This window comes from Castanea sativa, chromosome 6, assembly GCF_040712315.1.
Source record: "Castanea sativa cultivar Marrone di Chiusa Pesio chromosome 6, ASM4071231v1".
Taxonomy (NCBI): Eukaryota; Viridiplantae; Streptophyta; class Magnoliopsida; order Fagales; family Fagaceae; genus Castanea; species Castanea sativa.
This window is the reverse complement of record NC_134018.1, coordinates 62,322,078-62,338,316: the sequence shown is the minus strand read 5'-3', so window position 1 is coordinate 62,338,316 and position 16,239 is coordinate 62,322,078. Positions and strand designations below refer to the sequence as shown.

At 31.6% G+C, this 16,239-nt stretch overlaps 1 protein-coding gene across 1 annotated transcript; it reads right to left on the bottom strand.

The window, feature by feature from the left end:
- Positions 1-255: 255 nt before the first annotated feature.
- LOC142638586 (citrate synthase, glyoxysomal) lies at positions 256-7,562 on the bottom strand. The gene is made up of 13 exons (XM_075812622.1): positions 7,248-7,562; positions 6,525-6,705; positions 5,748-5,833; positions 5,550-5,654; positions 3,713-3,775; positions 3,406-3,515; positions 3,021-3,140; positions 2,870-2,945; positions 2,577-2,650; positions 2,312-2,432; positions 1,443-1,540; positions 1,229-1,352; positions 256-645 (listed from the first exon to the last, which is right to left on the bottom strand). Exons 1-13 carry the CDS (start codon positions 7,503-7,505, stop codon positions 514-516), a joined length of 1,548 nt encoding a protein of 515 aa, XP_075668737.1. The 5' UTR covers positions 7,506-7,562; the 3' UTR covers positions 256-513.
- Positions 7,563-16,239: the final 8,677 nt, after the last annotated feature.

The window sequence follows — 16,239 nt, the reverse complement described above, 5'->3', positions numbered from 1 at the left end:
AACATTTGTCAAGCTCCAGCAAAGCTTCCACTCATTAACCAAACATCTGCCAATATACAACAATCTCAAACAGCTCTGGAAATTTTAATTACATTTTTTAATTTGATTCTCAAGTGATAGCTTATATATTATCTATGATGAGTGAAATTGTATTCAGTGTTGAGTTGAATCGAAGTCCAATTGTCACTGTTGGAAATGGAGTAAATGAAAAAAGGTTGAATCAGCTAAGTATAAATAAATTAGTGCAAGAACACGTTAAAAGAAGCTATTGATTAATTTAATGTCTCAAAATACATGCAGAGACGCCAATACACCACACTGTTCTTATTTATGCTGTAGTACATGCCTAAACCATAACCCACAAACCGTTCCACTTCAACTTGTAGGCATATAAATATAATCAGGATTAAAGTCACAAAGAAAGATGTACTTATTTCTCCTTGAATTTTTTTTTTTTTTTTTTTTTTAAGGAGATTTGTTATTCGTCATGCTCAACATGAACCCAGGTAAAGCCTAAACAGCAGATCCCGACAGCCGCCGCCTGGCGGCATTTGAAATAGACACCTGACCGAGTCGGTCTGCCTCTTGGGATACCATCCGTTCTTGGGGTGGCATATAATGCCGCAGCCATGCCCCAGTATAAACCTGAATTATCAGCCGGATCAGTAATATGAGGAAACAGCAAAATAACACGAAGAAATTAAACCAATTGCTAAAAAACGTATGATCACCGAGCACTATAATGTGCATTTCAATTACCAAAACACAGAATGAAAACAAAAGTAATATTGAAAAAAAAAAAAACCATAATTTTAGGAGCTCAATTTTAATATAGGTTTACTTCATCATCCTGTGGAACACATGGGTTTCTTTTCCTTTGTACTGAAGGACAATTACAATTCATTCCCTAGATCATAGAAAGAGCAACCTGTGGTATTCAAAGAAATTTATAGTATAACTTCAGAAGTTGTAGAGAAGAGAGCAAGATACTCATCATTTTGTTAAAAGAATCAAAATCTCTCTCTCTCTCTCTCTCTCTTGGCACGAAATTTGGTATGTGTGTTAATAACGTAGAGAATATGTAAATCCAATGGTGAAATTTCAAGATATTCATCCAATAGAAAGTTATTATAGGTGATACACCATTTGTAACTTGAACCAGACTCATACACACGCGCACAAACATAAACAAATTAAAAGGGGAAAATAAAAAGACTGGGGAATTAACCTGTTGCGGTCTCATTATCTTTGTATCAGGATCATCCAGGGACTCTCTCCAGTGTGCTAAGTACCCAGCCATTCGTGGGATTGCAAATAAAACAGTGAAGAATTCCGTTGGAAATCCCATTGCCCTGATCAATGTGAATTTAGTACCTTCATACTAATTATGTTCTCTGAGGGAAATTCAAGATATCATTTAAGAGCAGTGAAATCAATGATACCTGTATATTAACCCCGAGTAGAAATCAACATTTGGATATAGCTTTCTCTTAACAAAGTACTCATCAGATAAGGCAGCCTTCTCCAAAGCAACAGCAACCTACAAAAGGCATAAAAATAAAAGAATGAAAACTAAGAAGCCATATAATCTTACTCATGAGATACATGGGTAGTGGCATGCTATCAAATGCCAAACTATAAGAAAAATCATCAATAGTGAATTGGAACTGAACAGAATCCAATCATGACTTGAATCTTTATAGTTCATGTTTAAACATAAAACATTACCCTTAAGAACTACAGAGTTTATATTCATCATATTGATAATGAATATCTTCACAACTTATGTAGAAATGCAAGTTCAACTTTATCTTTGGGTTCCTTGAATAGTTCCATTTGTAGGAAGTTGCAAATTTCTACCAAATTATCATACCCTCAAAAATTTTCCTTTATTTTCTATTACATGTAGGGTAACCCGAAAAGGGTATATTTTGCCTGCAATTCTCATGGTCCTTGTGGGATACTTTCCCCCCTTCTTTGGAAGACTTTTCAAAGCAGTATACTGAAATATACAATGAAGTGAGTTGTGTAGGAATCATGCAATATGCAAAGTTTTGCTAAAACTGGTCCCTCATTGATACTCTAAACCCACTCATTTAATGATTTCATTTTCTGTTTCCAAAAAAAAAAAAAACTCTACTTTATCTTTATAACTCAATTCTCCATTCAATGAAATATCTACTTTTAATTGACTCTGATATGAGCAATGTAGCAACAATCATATCTTATTAATCATCTATAATATTGGAACTGCACTGCGGCTCGAACTAGCAATCCATGCATAAGCAAATAATAGAGGATGGGAAAACACCTCAATCAAAGGATCCCGGCCAACAATGGAGAAGACTTCCTCAGCCAGTTTCCTTATCACCTTCGCTCTTGGGTCATAGTTTTTGTACACACGATGCCCAAAACCTGACATCTTGCGCTTCCTAGAGAAATGAAGTGATATAAGAATATTATTCAAACTTCAAAAAGAAGGGGAAAAAAGTAGACAAATATATATATCACATTCCATGCAAAAGAGTCATTGACACCTGTTAGTAAGAAAAATCAATGGACAGAACAACAATTACCTATTTTTTACCCCCTCAATGAAGTCCGGGATGTTTTCAACAGTTCCAATCTCATTTAGCATCTTAAGCACAGCCTACAATAGACAATGTCATGAGGAAAGATTACCTAATGGTGGCACAAAATATAATTTGAGCACAACATTTGGGGAAAAGGTCTGATTAAAAGACCTATAATGTAGAAATTTCACTAAACATAGAAATTTCATCCATGATGTCCTTGATGAAGTTATTTACAGAGCCACATTGAAGCATGGAAAAAGACTATGAAAATGAGATCATGCTATAATGCATACCTCATTAGCTCCACCATGAAGAGGACCATACAGTGCTCCAACAGCTCCAGCAAGAGCAGTGTATACATCAACACCACTGTCGAGACAGATCCAGGTATGTGACAAAAGAGTTTAATGCCAAATTATTTTGGTCAGGTGTTAAGATGCCTACCTTGATGCTAGATGCCTGGCAGCAGCTGTGGAACAATTCATTTCATGTTCTGCATGAAGTATGAAGAGGATATCTAGCACTCTAGCTAGTCGAGGATTGGGTTTATATGTCCTATTGCCTCTGCAAATTTGTAGGAAGAAAATCTTAATTAGGTTAGAGAAGGAAAAATTCCATTTCTTCCCCAAAAAAATAACTCTATTGAAAATAAAAGAGTCATTTTGTTCCATGCTAAAGAACAGTGTACTATGTTCATCTTATTCGGAAAAATGACAACATGACAATAGTGCATCAGCACTGGCATCTTAGAGGAAATAATAACATCAGAAGAAAATTTATCATTGTATCCCAAATATCATTAGGAACAAAAGATGCTGGCAATACATACAATGAATCTAGCATGTATAAGAAATTCTCAGCATAAGAAAGGTTGCTGGAAGGTAGAACTGGAGGCCTTCCTGCCAACCTCAGATAAGCTGCTGCTGCAATGGTTGGTGCCTGCAAGTAAATATTGATTTTACATATAAATTAGTGGGAAGATGCCAAATAAGTGCAATGTAAGCCTATAGCAGCCAGCATACTACCAAACTTTAACTGGATGGCTATACAACTTGCAACATGACAACTGATAATTATTGAACCATCTCAGTTAAGGCACAAAGCCAAAAGAAAGAGAGTAAATTGAATAACCAAACCTTCCCAATAACACGTGCTATTTGTTTGTCTCGCACTTGTTTCGACTGGTAAAGATCTTGGCCCTGGATCAACAAATAATCAGAAATGTCAAAAAGCATCTGGCAATAAATCACAAATTAACATATACATGTACACAATAACACCTCAGCATATCAAAATTTCATACCACTAATAACTAAGGCTGTCATTAAATTAAATACACTATGAACATTGGCTAATAGTAAATGCTGTTGTAACATTCTCCAAATAAGAAAGGATAATGGGTACAATTTTTCCACAATTCCAATAATAACCACCTTCATTGGTTAAAAATGTTTAGACAACTGCATCTGCCAACGCTAGGTGATTATTTGTTGGTTCTCAATGAAGTAAATCAATGAATCAGGTTATTTGCAAAAAATAAAATAAAAACTACATCAACCCTAACTCTGGGAAAATACATACACTCTGTTCAATCATCAAAGAATAATTGCAGGAAATAAATGTGAAATGAAAAGAAAGTTGCTTTCCCACAACAATTTTGTTTACAAAAGAGTAATGTTAGAACCACAAACTATTTTACAAACTGTTGAAGTTGCATTGCACACATTAGCTAAAAAAAATTAGCTGGACCAAACGGTCAGACCTTAAGTTTATAAATTTATTATAATTTTTAACTACACCAAAACATAAGAGTTCCAATTTCCAATTACTGTTCATCTCAGCCCTAAGTTCACTGTCGGCAAACTTGCATCTCAGCTCAGCCACTTTTGGCTTTTAAGCCAATGGGTGGATGGCCTCCAAAGGAACTGAGAGAACATCCATTAATGATTTACAAATGTCGGCCAATACCCAAAAAGATGAATAAGTATATGAAAACGTTTTTAAAAAAATACTCTTTGCCTTTGGAGGGATCAAAAGGGTCGGAAGAAGAGCTATTGGTGGAAACAAAGCTGTTGTGGGTTTGGGGGAAGTGCTTTTTTTAGGGTGTAGGAAGTAGAAACGGATCGCAAAGGCGGAGGCTAAAGCACCAAACACAGTGGCTGTAGAGACCAGAGCAAGTTCACAAGAGTTCATCGCTTTTGGCCTTGAGAGGTTGTGAAACTTTCCCAATAAATTTTCCTTTAGGTCAAGCTGAGCTTCTGTTTGGCCTTTTTTTTTTTGGCTTCTAAGACGCAAGCTGGCCTACAGTGAACTCAGGGAGGAGCTGAACAGTCACCAGAATTTGTTTAAGTTTTTGGTATAATTAAAAATTATAATAAATTTTTATACTTAAAATCTGACTAATTAGTCCAGCTCATTATTTTTAGATGACATGTACCATGCTCCTTCAGCAGTTTGTAAAAAGTTTGTAAAGTAGTTTGTGGCTCTAACATTACTCTTTACAAAAAGTTTGGGGAAAATTGTCCCAACTTTCCCAACAACACATTAATCTATTAATGTAGGATGAGACTTAAGGCAAAGTATTTCTTGCAAGGATAAAATAAGTGGTGGAGTTAAAATCCTTGACAATTACCAAGTGACTATAAACTGATAGAAAGCAGTTTTTTTCTTTTCTTTATCAATCAATGGAACCCTTCACCAAGTGGCTTGAAATTCATACCAGAATTTTATTTCCAAAAGTTAAATTAGAGATATTCCTTGAAATTTAGTGAAAAATTGGGTGTGGAAAGTTTTTCACAAGATGGAAGAAATGTCAAGTAACAGTACATATATAAAATCTATGCCATTATACTTGTACCTGTAAAATATTGATACCTGATAAAAATAAAAAATAAAAAAGAGAAGAATTTTCTTTTACCAAATCAAAAGAGTACTACGAAACTCACTACATCAAGCTCAAATTATCGAACTTACTCTCAGAGCAGGATTGGCATCAGGATGAAAAATGGAGAGAGCACTCATTGCACTGACAAGTACACCCATTGGGTGAGCATCATGAGGCATCGCCTGTATTATATCCTACAAAACAAATTTACCAAAACCAGAACTTAGAATCATACTCTTTTTTTTTTCTTTTTTTTTTATTTAAACGAGAAAGAAAGTAAAGCATACCAGAATTCCCTGTGGTACGGCTGAATGCTGAGAGATAGCAAATTCCCAGTCTGCTAGCTGCTTTTCAGAAGGCAAATTCCCATACACTGGGGAAAAAAAAAGAGTTTCAGATACAGAAATTGAATTAAGAAAGTAGACATAAGAGTGCAAGTAAACACACAGAGATGAACATTGTATAATTAAAGATACAAACAGTATAAATATAATTTTTGAGGAATCAAAACAATTCTATACTAAATAAAACTTTTTTATAGAAATTCTCAGGTTTAATAATTAATCACTATAGCATAATTTCATTTTAGCATGTCCAGCATATCACATACATATCAATATAATGGCATATTTTCCTTCAGAAAATAAAAGTGCATAATACTTGTTCATACTTATAGTGGCAATACAGTGTGCGTGTGAAAGAGGAAGAGAGAGAGAAGAAGAAGAAGACAATCCTTTAACAAGATTTAAGTGTGTACTTCTAAAATCCCAATTCATTTATTTTATCAAACCTCATTTTCTCCACCAATTATTATTTTCTGTATTGGTAATTACACATGCACCAAGTGGGTCTTGAGCCCATGGCCTCATCCTCCGCCCACACTTGTGAGATGAGGAAGTGCTATTTGAGTAGGGCTGATTGACTCATTGGCTTATTATCAAAAAGTTATCAACAAATGATTCTAGTAAATTAGAACATATTATAACATAAATGATTGTTAGTCATTAGAAACTAGTACAATATAGGAAACTAGTACAAAATAGGAATCTCCACAGAGAACTTACTTAAGAGGTAGGCCACTTCCACAAAGGTGCTCTTCTCAGCCAACTCCTCAATTGGGTAGCCCCTATACCTAAGGATACCCTCATCACCATCAATATAACAAATCGACGACCGAACAGGAGCTGTATTCAGATAGCCTGGGTCATAAAGTTTGAGCCCCTTGTCATTTTTCCCAGTTGTAATCTGTATATCCACATGAGCAATTGCAAAATTTAAAATTTCATTGAAAACAATAAAATCAGTACACCTGAAGTTAATTCATCAACATAGCAAAACACAATGCCAATAATCACATCAAACAAACATATATTGATGCCATGTCCAGCAGCCAAACATTAAAAATTAATGTGATGAATTGAAACTTAATATCAAATCTTTTAATTAATAAATCGCATTTATATCTATGATTTTCTCAACAAAAACACGTCAAAATTAAAATTCAATCACTCCCAAATCAAAAAAAGTCCAAATGAAACCCAAAAAGCTAATCGGATCAGAACTTTAAAATAAATAAATAAAAACTAGCCCACATAACCAATAATTCAAAACCCAATTCCAAAATCCAATCTTTTTTCTCTGTTCTGAAAAAATTTCCCCAACAACCACAACCCAGATCATAAACAACTATCACAAACCAAAACACGACAAAATTGAACAAAACCAAATCAAACCCAGCTGAGCTTTTCAAAAGGCAAAAACAATTCACGTAAGAACATAAGACATACCTTCTTAAGATCAGTAGCTTTGACAGTGCCATCCTCAGAGACCGGTACCTGGTACTTCTTGCCGGTCCTTCCATCAACAACGGTCAAGGAGCCTGCAAGGTTTCCGGGAGGTGAGACCTGAGCTGAGAGGCAGTTTGCCTCGAGAGATGGCGCCACCTCAATGAGCTCATTGGAGGAGGTGGCCGTTGTTAAGTGCGCAGTCAGCACCGCCAACCGCCCTCGCGCCACCACGCTCGATATCTCTGACACGCCTGACATTTTTTTTTTGTCTTTCTGCTATCAAAGTCAAGAAGAAGAAGAAAAGAGCAATGAAAACTTTTATATGGTAGTAGTATTTATATTTAAATATGGCTCGTTTGATATTCGATTTTAAGCAACAGTTTTCAAGCATTAAATAATATTTCATATAACCCAGTGGAGTGGGTCAAGTGGTTGAGCACTTGGTCTCAAAGTGGCTGTCTGAGGTTTGACTAGGAGCTCCCTAGTTCAAGTCTCAGTAACAACACTTTGAAACAAACTCCTTGGGCCAGCGATTTACCCAATTATGGGCTCACCCGTCGCAAACAGTGATTAGTTTCTAGTTGAAAGTTTTGAGGATACACCGTGAGCAACCAAAAAAAATAATAATATTTCATATATTTTTACTTTTTTTTATATATTTTTTAAAAATACAAATAATTAGATTAATCTTACCATACGGCCCTCAGTAGTGTTATTTTGTTTATGTTTTTTTTTTTTTTTTGGGGTTTTTGTTTCACAAACAGTGAAAGGGATACATTATATATTTCTCATATTTATATTATAGTTTAGTGGATAAGGAGGGGTTTTCTTTACGTATAATGGAGTATTGGAGAGCGAGAAAAATGTGAGCCATGTGGGGGGTTTTGAAAGAAAGGTTTTTCTTTTTATTATTAATTAATTATTCTACTCCTAAGTCTTTGTAATCAATCAATATTATAGATAATTAGTAATACTAATTGCTGACAAAATGGTTCTCAAACTGTATACAATAACAACTAACTATTTATAATTTATTATAAAAATATTATTAACATAGCACGAGTCGAGTCCCTTTTTTTAGGTTCTCTAAAAATAAAATTAATAAAAGTCCCATTTTTTAGGGACTTCCAGCCATTGAATCTCTTTTACTTTTTTTTTTTTTTTTTTTTTTTAAACAGTTTTATTAAGGGTATTGAATTTTTCACATCCTCACTCACATGCTTAGCAGTGCCACTTCATTATGATTGGTAACTTTCTACTTGCTTATTATTTTTTATAATTACTTTTAGGATGAAGGTGTGAAACTTTAAAAAGTCACCGGGATTTTTTTTTTTCCTTTTTTTGGGTTGGTCATGAGTTACGTGTACAAGTTGGAAAAGTTTTCTTCAATTTGTGGTGTCCAGATATGGCACACCACGTCATTGGTAGCAATTTATGGAATATTACTAGACACCCAAATCTACAAGATGCCTGTTAACTAGTGGTTGGATATCATCATTTGCACCATGGTGGTTCTATAAATATAAATTTTTTTAAGGGTGGTCATTAAAAAATTAAAATTATGCAAAATTTAATAAAGTGATAACTTGAATATTTACTATAATTATGAGTCAAGTTACTAAAGAGAGCCTTCTCAAAAAAAACAAAAAAAAAAAGTCACTAAAGAGAGTAAAATTGTTGCGACTTTAAAACTAAAAAGAATATAATTTTCATCACCATTAAGGAGAACTGATAACCACAATATTTTTTTTTATACTATTTTTTAGGAAAAAATGAAATTAGAAATTATTTTTTTTAAATAGGTTGGACAAACTACAAATTTGAATGTTTAGCAATTTTTATCCTTTTGTTTTATAGTAAGATTTTTGTTGAATAATTAGATCACTTGTTGTTGTTTGATCTTATCTTGTTTTTGTTTGGTTTATGTTTGTTGTTATTTGGGCTAATATTTATTGTTGTTATTTAAGTTTTTTTTTTAATTTTATGAAATGGATTAAGGATTATGTTTGGTGGCAGAATTAATTTTGAAGTGATGCTTCGTCCACAATATTTTTACAATAAATTTTATACAAAAAACTCTTATTGGTAGGTAAAAAAATAATATCAATATTGAATAGGGGTGCCAATTCAAGTTAGCGTGTCAAGTTCGTGTCGTGTCGAGGTAGAGGTATTCAACTAAATAGTTCAATCCAAACCCGACCCATTTAATAATCGTGTCATGATCCTTTAACCCTAATCCGACATGTTAATAAGGTGGGTTGACCTGACCCAACTCACTTGTCACGCTTAATAAACGGATCATGTTGGGTTGGCACGAATGTAACACAACCCATTTCAACCTGTATAATATTAAATATAACATCCCATTAAGTTTTTTTTTTTTTACATCCCAAAAGTAGTACATACACTTCAAGTCTTCAACCCACATTCAAAACAATATAGTTCAACAAAAATATAACATCTATCTAGAAATAAGTTCTTTACACCCCAAAAGAAGTGTATACACTTCAACCCAAATTCAAAATAATATAGTTTAAAAAAAATATAATATCCTCAGGGTTTGTAAAGTTTCAATTTCTAATTATATCCCTTGTAAGTTTTTGTAATGACTCACTTTCTTTTTAAATTTAAAATATAGATTGAATATAAAAGGTATTTGACAAATCGAAAATAAAATGAATATTTATTTGTTATACGAGTTAAATATGTTGTGTTTTAAATGAGTCATTTTGAGTTGACACAAATAAATTAACATGTCAAACGTGTCTATTACAAGTTACACAGGTTGACCCGCTTATAACACGTTTCTTATCGTGTTGCTTTCGAGTTGACCTATTTATGACCCAAATCCATTAAGGCCCAATCCTAACCCGCAAAATCCCATGTTAGGTTCGTGTCGTGTTCATGGATTGGGTCGAACATTGACACCCCTAGTATTGAGCCTAAATTAAAACCAATAACAACTTACCACATTAAATTTGTTGTAAAATTATTGTGAAAATGTTAGAAATATAGCATTATTCTTATTTTTGTTTAGCCCAACTTTTTGTAATTTTCAAGTCACCGTATTCAACATTTTTATTAGGACGGTCACAATAATTTAGTTTAACATATAATTATTTTTTAGCAAGTATGTATATGTAATTTTTTACAAGTTATAGTGGTCCTGTGACCACCTAGCTTGCATGCAGAGCTACCAATATTTGCATGCGAAACCCAAATTGGCCGAAAATGAGGTGCAGGTCAGGTCTGGCCGAAGGACCAAAGGGCGCAACGTAATTCAGAATTTTTTAGGATTTGGAGTTGTATTGGCTGGAAAGAGAGAGCTATGAAGTGACGCGGCGATTAGTCAATTTCCGGAAGCTCGAGGTTCAATGTATATATGCATGGGGATATAGATATAAACAAGGCATAGGATCGGATAATGCTCTGACCGACGCCTTCCACTTTACGATTTTTGTTTTCGATAACAATAAGTAGTGACGCAACCTAATTCACATCTGTATGTGATACGGATTATAATAGATAATGTTAAAATTATTACTCTAATTTTAACTGCTTGTCAAAAAAAAAAAAATATATATATATATATATATATATATATTAACATTATTACTCTAATTTTAACCACTTGTCAATAAATATATATATATATATAGACTAAAATATTCTTTCTCAAAGAAGTAAGACTAAAATATTAAAAAAACTCACGTTAAGATTAAAACACAAAAAAGACTCACGAAAGAATTCAAAAAATAAGAGAAAAAGACTCCTATTAGAGCATTTATAATGAAAATTGTAAATGTCATATGTTGGCAATATTTAGCATCAAGCCTCAAAAGTACTCAACAATAGACTTGTGAAACTGTAAAATACCGTCTTACTTTTATGAAGGTACTGTAACAACTTGAATAAATAAAATATTATTTGCTTTCTCTCTCTTAGCTACTCATTCTCTTTTATTTATTTATTTTTTTCCTCTTATTCTATCTCATCCTCATTCCCTCTCTCACATCTGTCTGTGAAAAAAAACCACTTCAATAACTGTGAAAAAAATTTGTATTACCAGATCAATTTTAAGACATCGTACTTTGCATCAAATTCAAGAAAGAAAAAAAAAAAGATTTTAGCTTATAAAGTTCAGTTTTTATAAGGTTAGTTTTGCTTCTTCTTTTTCTTTTCTTTTTTTTTTTTGGTTAAGAGGAAAAAGATATAAAACAACTAAGCAGCCAGCTTAGCTTATAATAGTTTTTTTTTTTTTTGTGTTTTTGATTCAACCCCTAGCCCCTATTTTTTTAAGGAGTTGTTATGCTCTAATGTTAATGGGACTACCTATTTTAGGTTAGTTTTGCTTATAGATCAAACATAGTAGTACATTGTTCAGCACTAAATACTTATATAATCAATTTCCAAGTCCGTGTTCAAGAATTCAACCAAAATTCTAACTGTGCAATCATAAAATTACTATTATTGGTGTGAATTTTATGGAGTTGCGGCTTTCAAGATTTAAACCAAAATTATTTTAAATTATTTATAATATTTTGTCCTCAATAAATTTTTTATCTCTTTAATTTTAGTATATTGTGTTTCTTAAGCTATAGAGAGATTTTTTTATATATATATTTTAAATTTTATGGGATATAAAGAGATCTTTGAAATTCGTGAAATAGTATATACTCTCCTTCTTTGATTTGATTTACTCTCACTTTGGCACTTGCCATTGGCAATTACTCAAAAGCCACTCTTATGGACCAAATCAACTAATTCTCTAGTCACCATCATTGATAAATGAGAAATCAAATCAAGGTTATAGTTTTTCTATTTGGTCCAAAAAATTATTTGCTTATTTGTTTTTCTTTTAAAGCAAAAAAGAAAGTATGATATAGGTTTCTAGGAGTTTCGTTTGTGATCTGATTCAATTAATCTAGAAAAAAAATTACATTACTTATCAAAAAAATTTAGAAAAAATCTCAGATCATCTTTTTGCTCAATAAGTATTAAAAAATTTCTATTGTCCATGAAATTGCTATTGTCTATTAAAAAATTGCACCTGTAGATCAATATTTATATTTCTTAACTTGGCATTTTGCACCTATGGTTGAAATTTGTGTGGATTTTTGGAAGTTCAGAAATCTTTTCTTTCATTTACCATGGTCTTTCATTGAGTAATTTCTCTCTTTTTCTCCTCTTGATGAATTTTGTATTCGACTAGAAGAAAGATTTTTTGCTTTGAAGGTCATGAAGCACCTGTCTCATTTTATTTGTCCTCACCACAAGGAAAACATTAAGGTAAGACACATAATCTATTTCAAAGTTTGAATAGAAATAACCATATCATACAAGTGCAAGAGATAAATTTTTAAGGGATGAGCTTGATTGTTTCTTATTTTCAATAATAAATCATTTTACTGCAATACCTGTAGTTGTTTGAGAAATCCAATATGTTCATATTGTTATAAAATAAAGAATGGTAGAAGAAAACTTTATTACAACTACTTAAATTGAGTTGAGTCAGTTGACTTAATGCCATACAATTGCAAAGTATTGCATGAAAGATAATGGAATTAATTGTTGTAAATTTTATTTTCTTTCCATGTTTTGAATTTTCTCTATATTATTTTTACAACTGAGCAAAGATTGAGAAAGTGATATTATTACTCTAATTTGAAGTTTAATGCGTCCCTCTCAAGTCATAGTCTTTATTTATATATTTATGGTTGGTCTTAATTTATATATTTGCAGTTTATATTTTTAACCATTGCTGAGAAATTAAGGCTTAGTTGCACAAAATGTGTAAATTCTAATGACAGCATAAGCCCATTTTTTTGGGATTGATAGTTTATAAATCCTTTGCATGACAACAATGAGATTTGTATAGCCAATCATGTTTTTCATAAGGCTATTTTAAATAGTGAGTCAATGCGTTTCGTACATTTGGGTATTAGTTAGAATTGTTTTCAAATGAGTGTACCAATAAAAGTTTGTGTATAAATTTTGTTTAACTATTTCGTGCATTGCACGGGATGACGACTAGTTTATATATAAAACAAATGTTTAACTACTTTAAAATCTTCAAAACTAATACGGTAATTTATGTGATAATGATTGGTGGACTTCAACTATAATAAATGAATATTTAAAATATATTTTGGGAATTATTATTACATCTGTAAGTACACAATTATGCCCGGACCCACGAACGAATGTTGGGCTCGGGTCCAATGAGTCTTATACAATAAGATTTGTAGAGTGTGGATTTAAAATCTAGGTTTGGGACATTGGAAATTCAATTAACAAGCTAGAGTGTTACAATCCGTACAAATAATGAACAAATATGACAAATAGATCTCCTCGGACGTAAGCCGAGGACGATTTGTATAAATATTCTCTTTATAGGCCAGTGTTTACAATCTTTAGCTCCTATTTTTGTTTAGCAGAAAGATCCCGATCCCTCTCTCCTTCATCTCTTGCCTACTTATATACTTCTTCTTCATTGGCTCTTCCACATGTCATACGAATCTTCCGCTTAGATGCTTGTCACATCCGCCACCTTCTTGAAGTCTTCAAACAATAGCAGGAAGGCTGAATTCTACTGTTCAAGGGTCATTTTTCATTAATGCGGCTCAGAAGGTAGATGCAGAGTCTTTAATGTGGAGGTAGCGACCTTTTCCTTAGATATTTATCTCACACCCTTGCATCTTAGAGGGTCCTTAGATCACCCTTTTACCCATTAGTTTCTTCAGGATTCTGCCTTTAACCCCCTTGGTGAATCCCAAGATGTTCGCCGAGCACATCCGAGGAGACATTCATCCTCAGACAGCTCCTCGGACGTTTGTAATGTAGGCTGACTCGTGGGCTTAAAGGCCCAATGACGAAAATAAACTGGTACTAATTGATCAAGCCCACAACCCATTTATTTATTTAATAACTTTTACCCCCACAACATCAATTTGTAAACTCTATGTAATCAGAGATGACTCTGTTTTGGTGAAAAAAAAAATTACATTCCTATATACCCCATTTTGCGGTCAGTCACAATACCTTTAAAAATTAATTTTAAATTAATATGAGTTCTTCTAAAAAAATAATAATAATGAGTTGTTGAACACCCAACAATAGTAAAAAAAAAAAAAAAAATCTTGACCACCCTAAAACAAACTTTGAACACTCTAAACAAAAAATTTGAACTCATTCAAAATAAATTTTAACCTCTCCAAAATTTTGGTCCGTTGAACTTGAAGGTTAATTTTAGTAATTATTATTGAAGCAATAAATTTAGGTCAATAGTTCAATTGTCAAACTGCAATTTTATCAAAGTTTAATTGTGATTTTTAAAATTGTGTTTTCAAAAGGCATATTTTAAAATTGCTATTTATTTTTATAAAAAAAACACACATTTTTCAAATAGCTAGTCTATTGGTACTTGCTTTAGTCTTTAATTGAACTAGTTTGTAATCTCATGCATATGCAAGGATACACTTAAAAATATACAATAAGATGCATAATATAATTTTTATATATATAATTTAAATACTATTGATAGTCATTTTTATCTTTTATCAACGCATTAAAAATTTTTATAAGGATATTATTAGATAAAAATGTAAATTGTCCATGATTATTTATTTATTTATTATTGTGAAGCACTTTTTTTTTAAATTTTTTTTTACAATTCAGACTCTTTAGTTTTTGTACTTAATAACTCATTTGGATGAATATTTATAACGTGGTTTCACATTTGATTCTAAAATTAAGAAATAAAACTCTTTAAGAATAAATATTTAAAACACATGATGCAAAATTGAAACTCTAATTTAAAATTCTCATTTGAGTTTCTCTCAGCTTTATCTATTATTATATCTATAAATTTGTTGAATTTATGTAATTCATTTTGTACATACATATATGCACTAAAATAATGTCTGAATGCTTTATTGAATATAATTAATATCATGGTTAAGAAAATCACTTGTATTACAAGATTAATCTTCTAAGTAAATTCATATTAACTTGAGTAATCTTCTTTCAGATCTTAGGACATAAGAAAATGTCTCATATTTTCACCTTAATGATTAGGATGAAATAAGAAGAGTATATTTACAAATAGGTTCTTGTGTACCTTTTAGCCATGATTTCCCAAAAAAAAAACAAAAAAAAAAATAGTGGAGTGTTGCATTAATTTAGTCCTTATTGGTTTAAAGAAAACAAAAATTGGCTGGAACATATTTTGTTTATATTGTTATATATTTAAATAAGATGTTGATAATTGAACAGGAGATTAGTAGAAAAATGATTGATTGGTTATGTATATTAAAAAAAATGTAATTGATAACATTGATAATGAAACTATTACACAATGATTTCAAAATATGAAAACGGTAGAATGAAATTTTTTTTATACTTTATGTATTTACATTTTTTTTTAACGTCAATATATTCATGTGTTATTTTTATTAATTTTTTTAAAAAAAAATTTAAGTTCAAGTTTTATTTTTACTATTATTTTTTAAAAATTTAAGTCTCTCAACAAACACCATGAAAGCCACTACTTGTAATAAAAGTTGCATTATCTCTAACATTATTCATGATAAAATAATGGCCCATATAAAAATCAATAACATCTTGTCAACTTAGCAATTATGAAATTTATTGTGAAAATTATTGTGCCTATAACATTTCTCTTCTAAGAAAATCATTCCAAAGTTTTTACATCATTTTGAACAACAATACTTAAATATCACTACCAAACAGGCCTAAGGCTAGCCGAAGGTCAAGGCCTAAGGCCCTTTTAGTACATAGACTTTTATACCTATCCATAAAAAAGCCCAGTCTCTATTTATAAAAAAAAAAGCCCAAATTTTTATATTAATAATTTTTTATAATATGAATTTCCCAAAAAAAAAAAAAGTAATGCTAGAGATATTACAAAACTTAGGCTTACAAACATCTCAACAAATCACAAAAAAAATCTTCTAAAAAAAATCACAAAAAA

Excerpts from the sequence above, each read along its gene's own strand:
- LOC142638586 (XM_075812622.1), bottom strand. The coding sequence starts at position 7,505 with ATGTCAGGCGTGTCAGAGATATCGAGCGTGGTGGCGCGAGGGCGGTTG. Across the intron at positions 6,706-7,247 it reads AAGCTACTGATCTTAAGAAG|ATTACAACTGGGAAAAATGA; the intron begins GTATGTCTTATG and ends GTGGATATACAG. Across the intron at positions 3,141-3,405 it reads TTATACATGCTAGATTCATT|AGGCAATAGGACATATAAAC; the intron begins GTATGTATTGCC and ends ACAAATTTGCAG.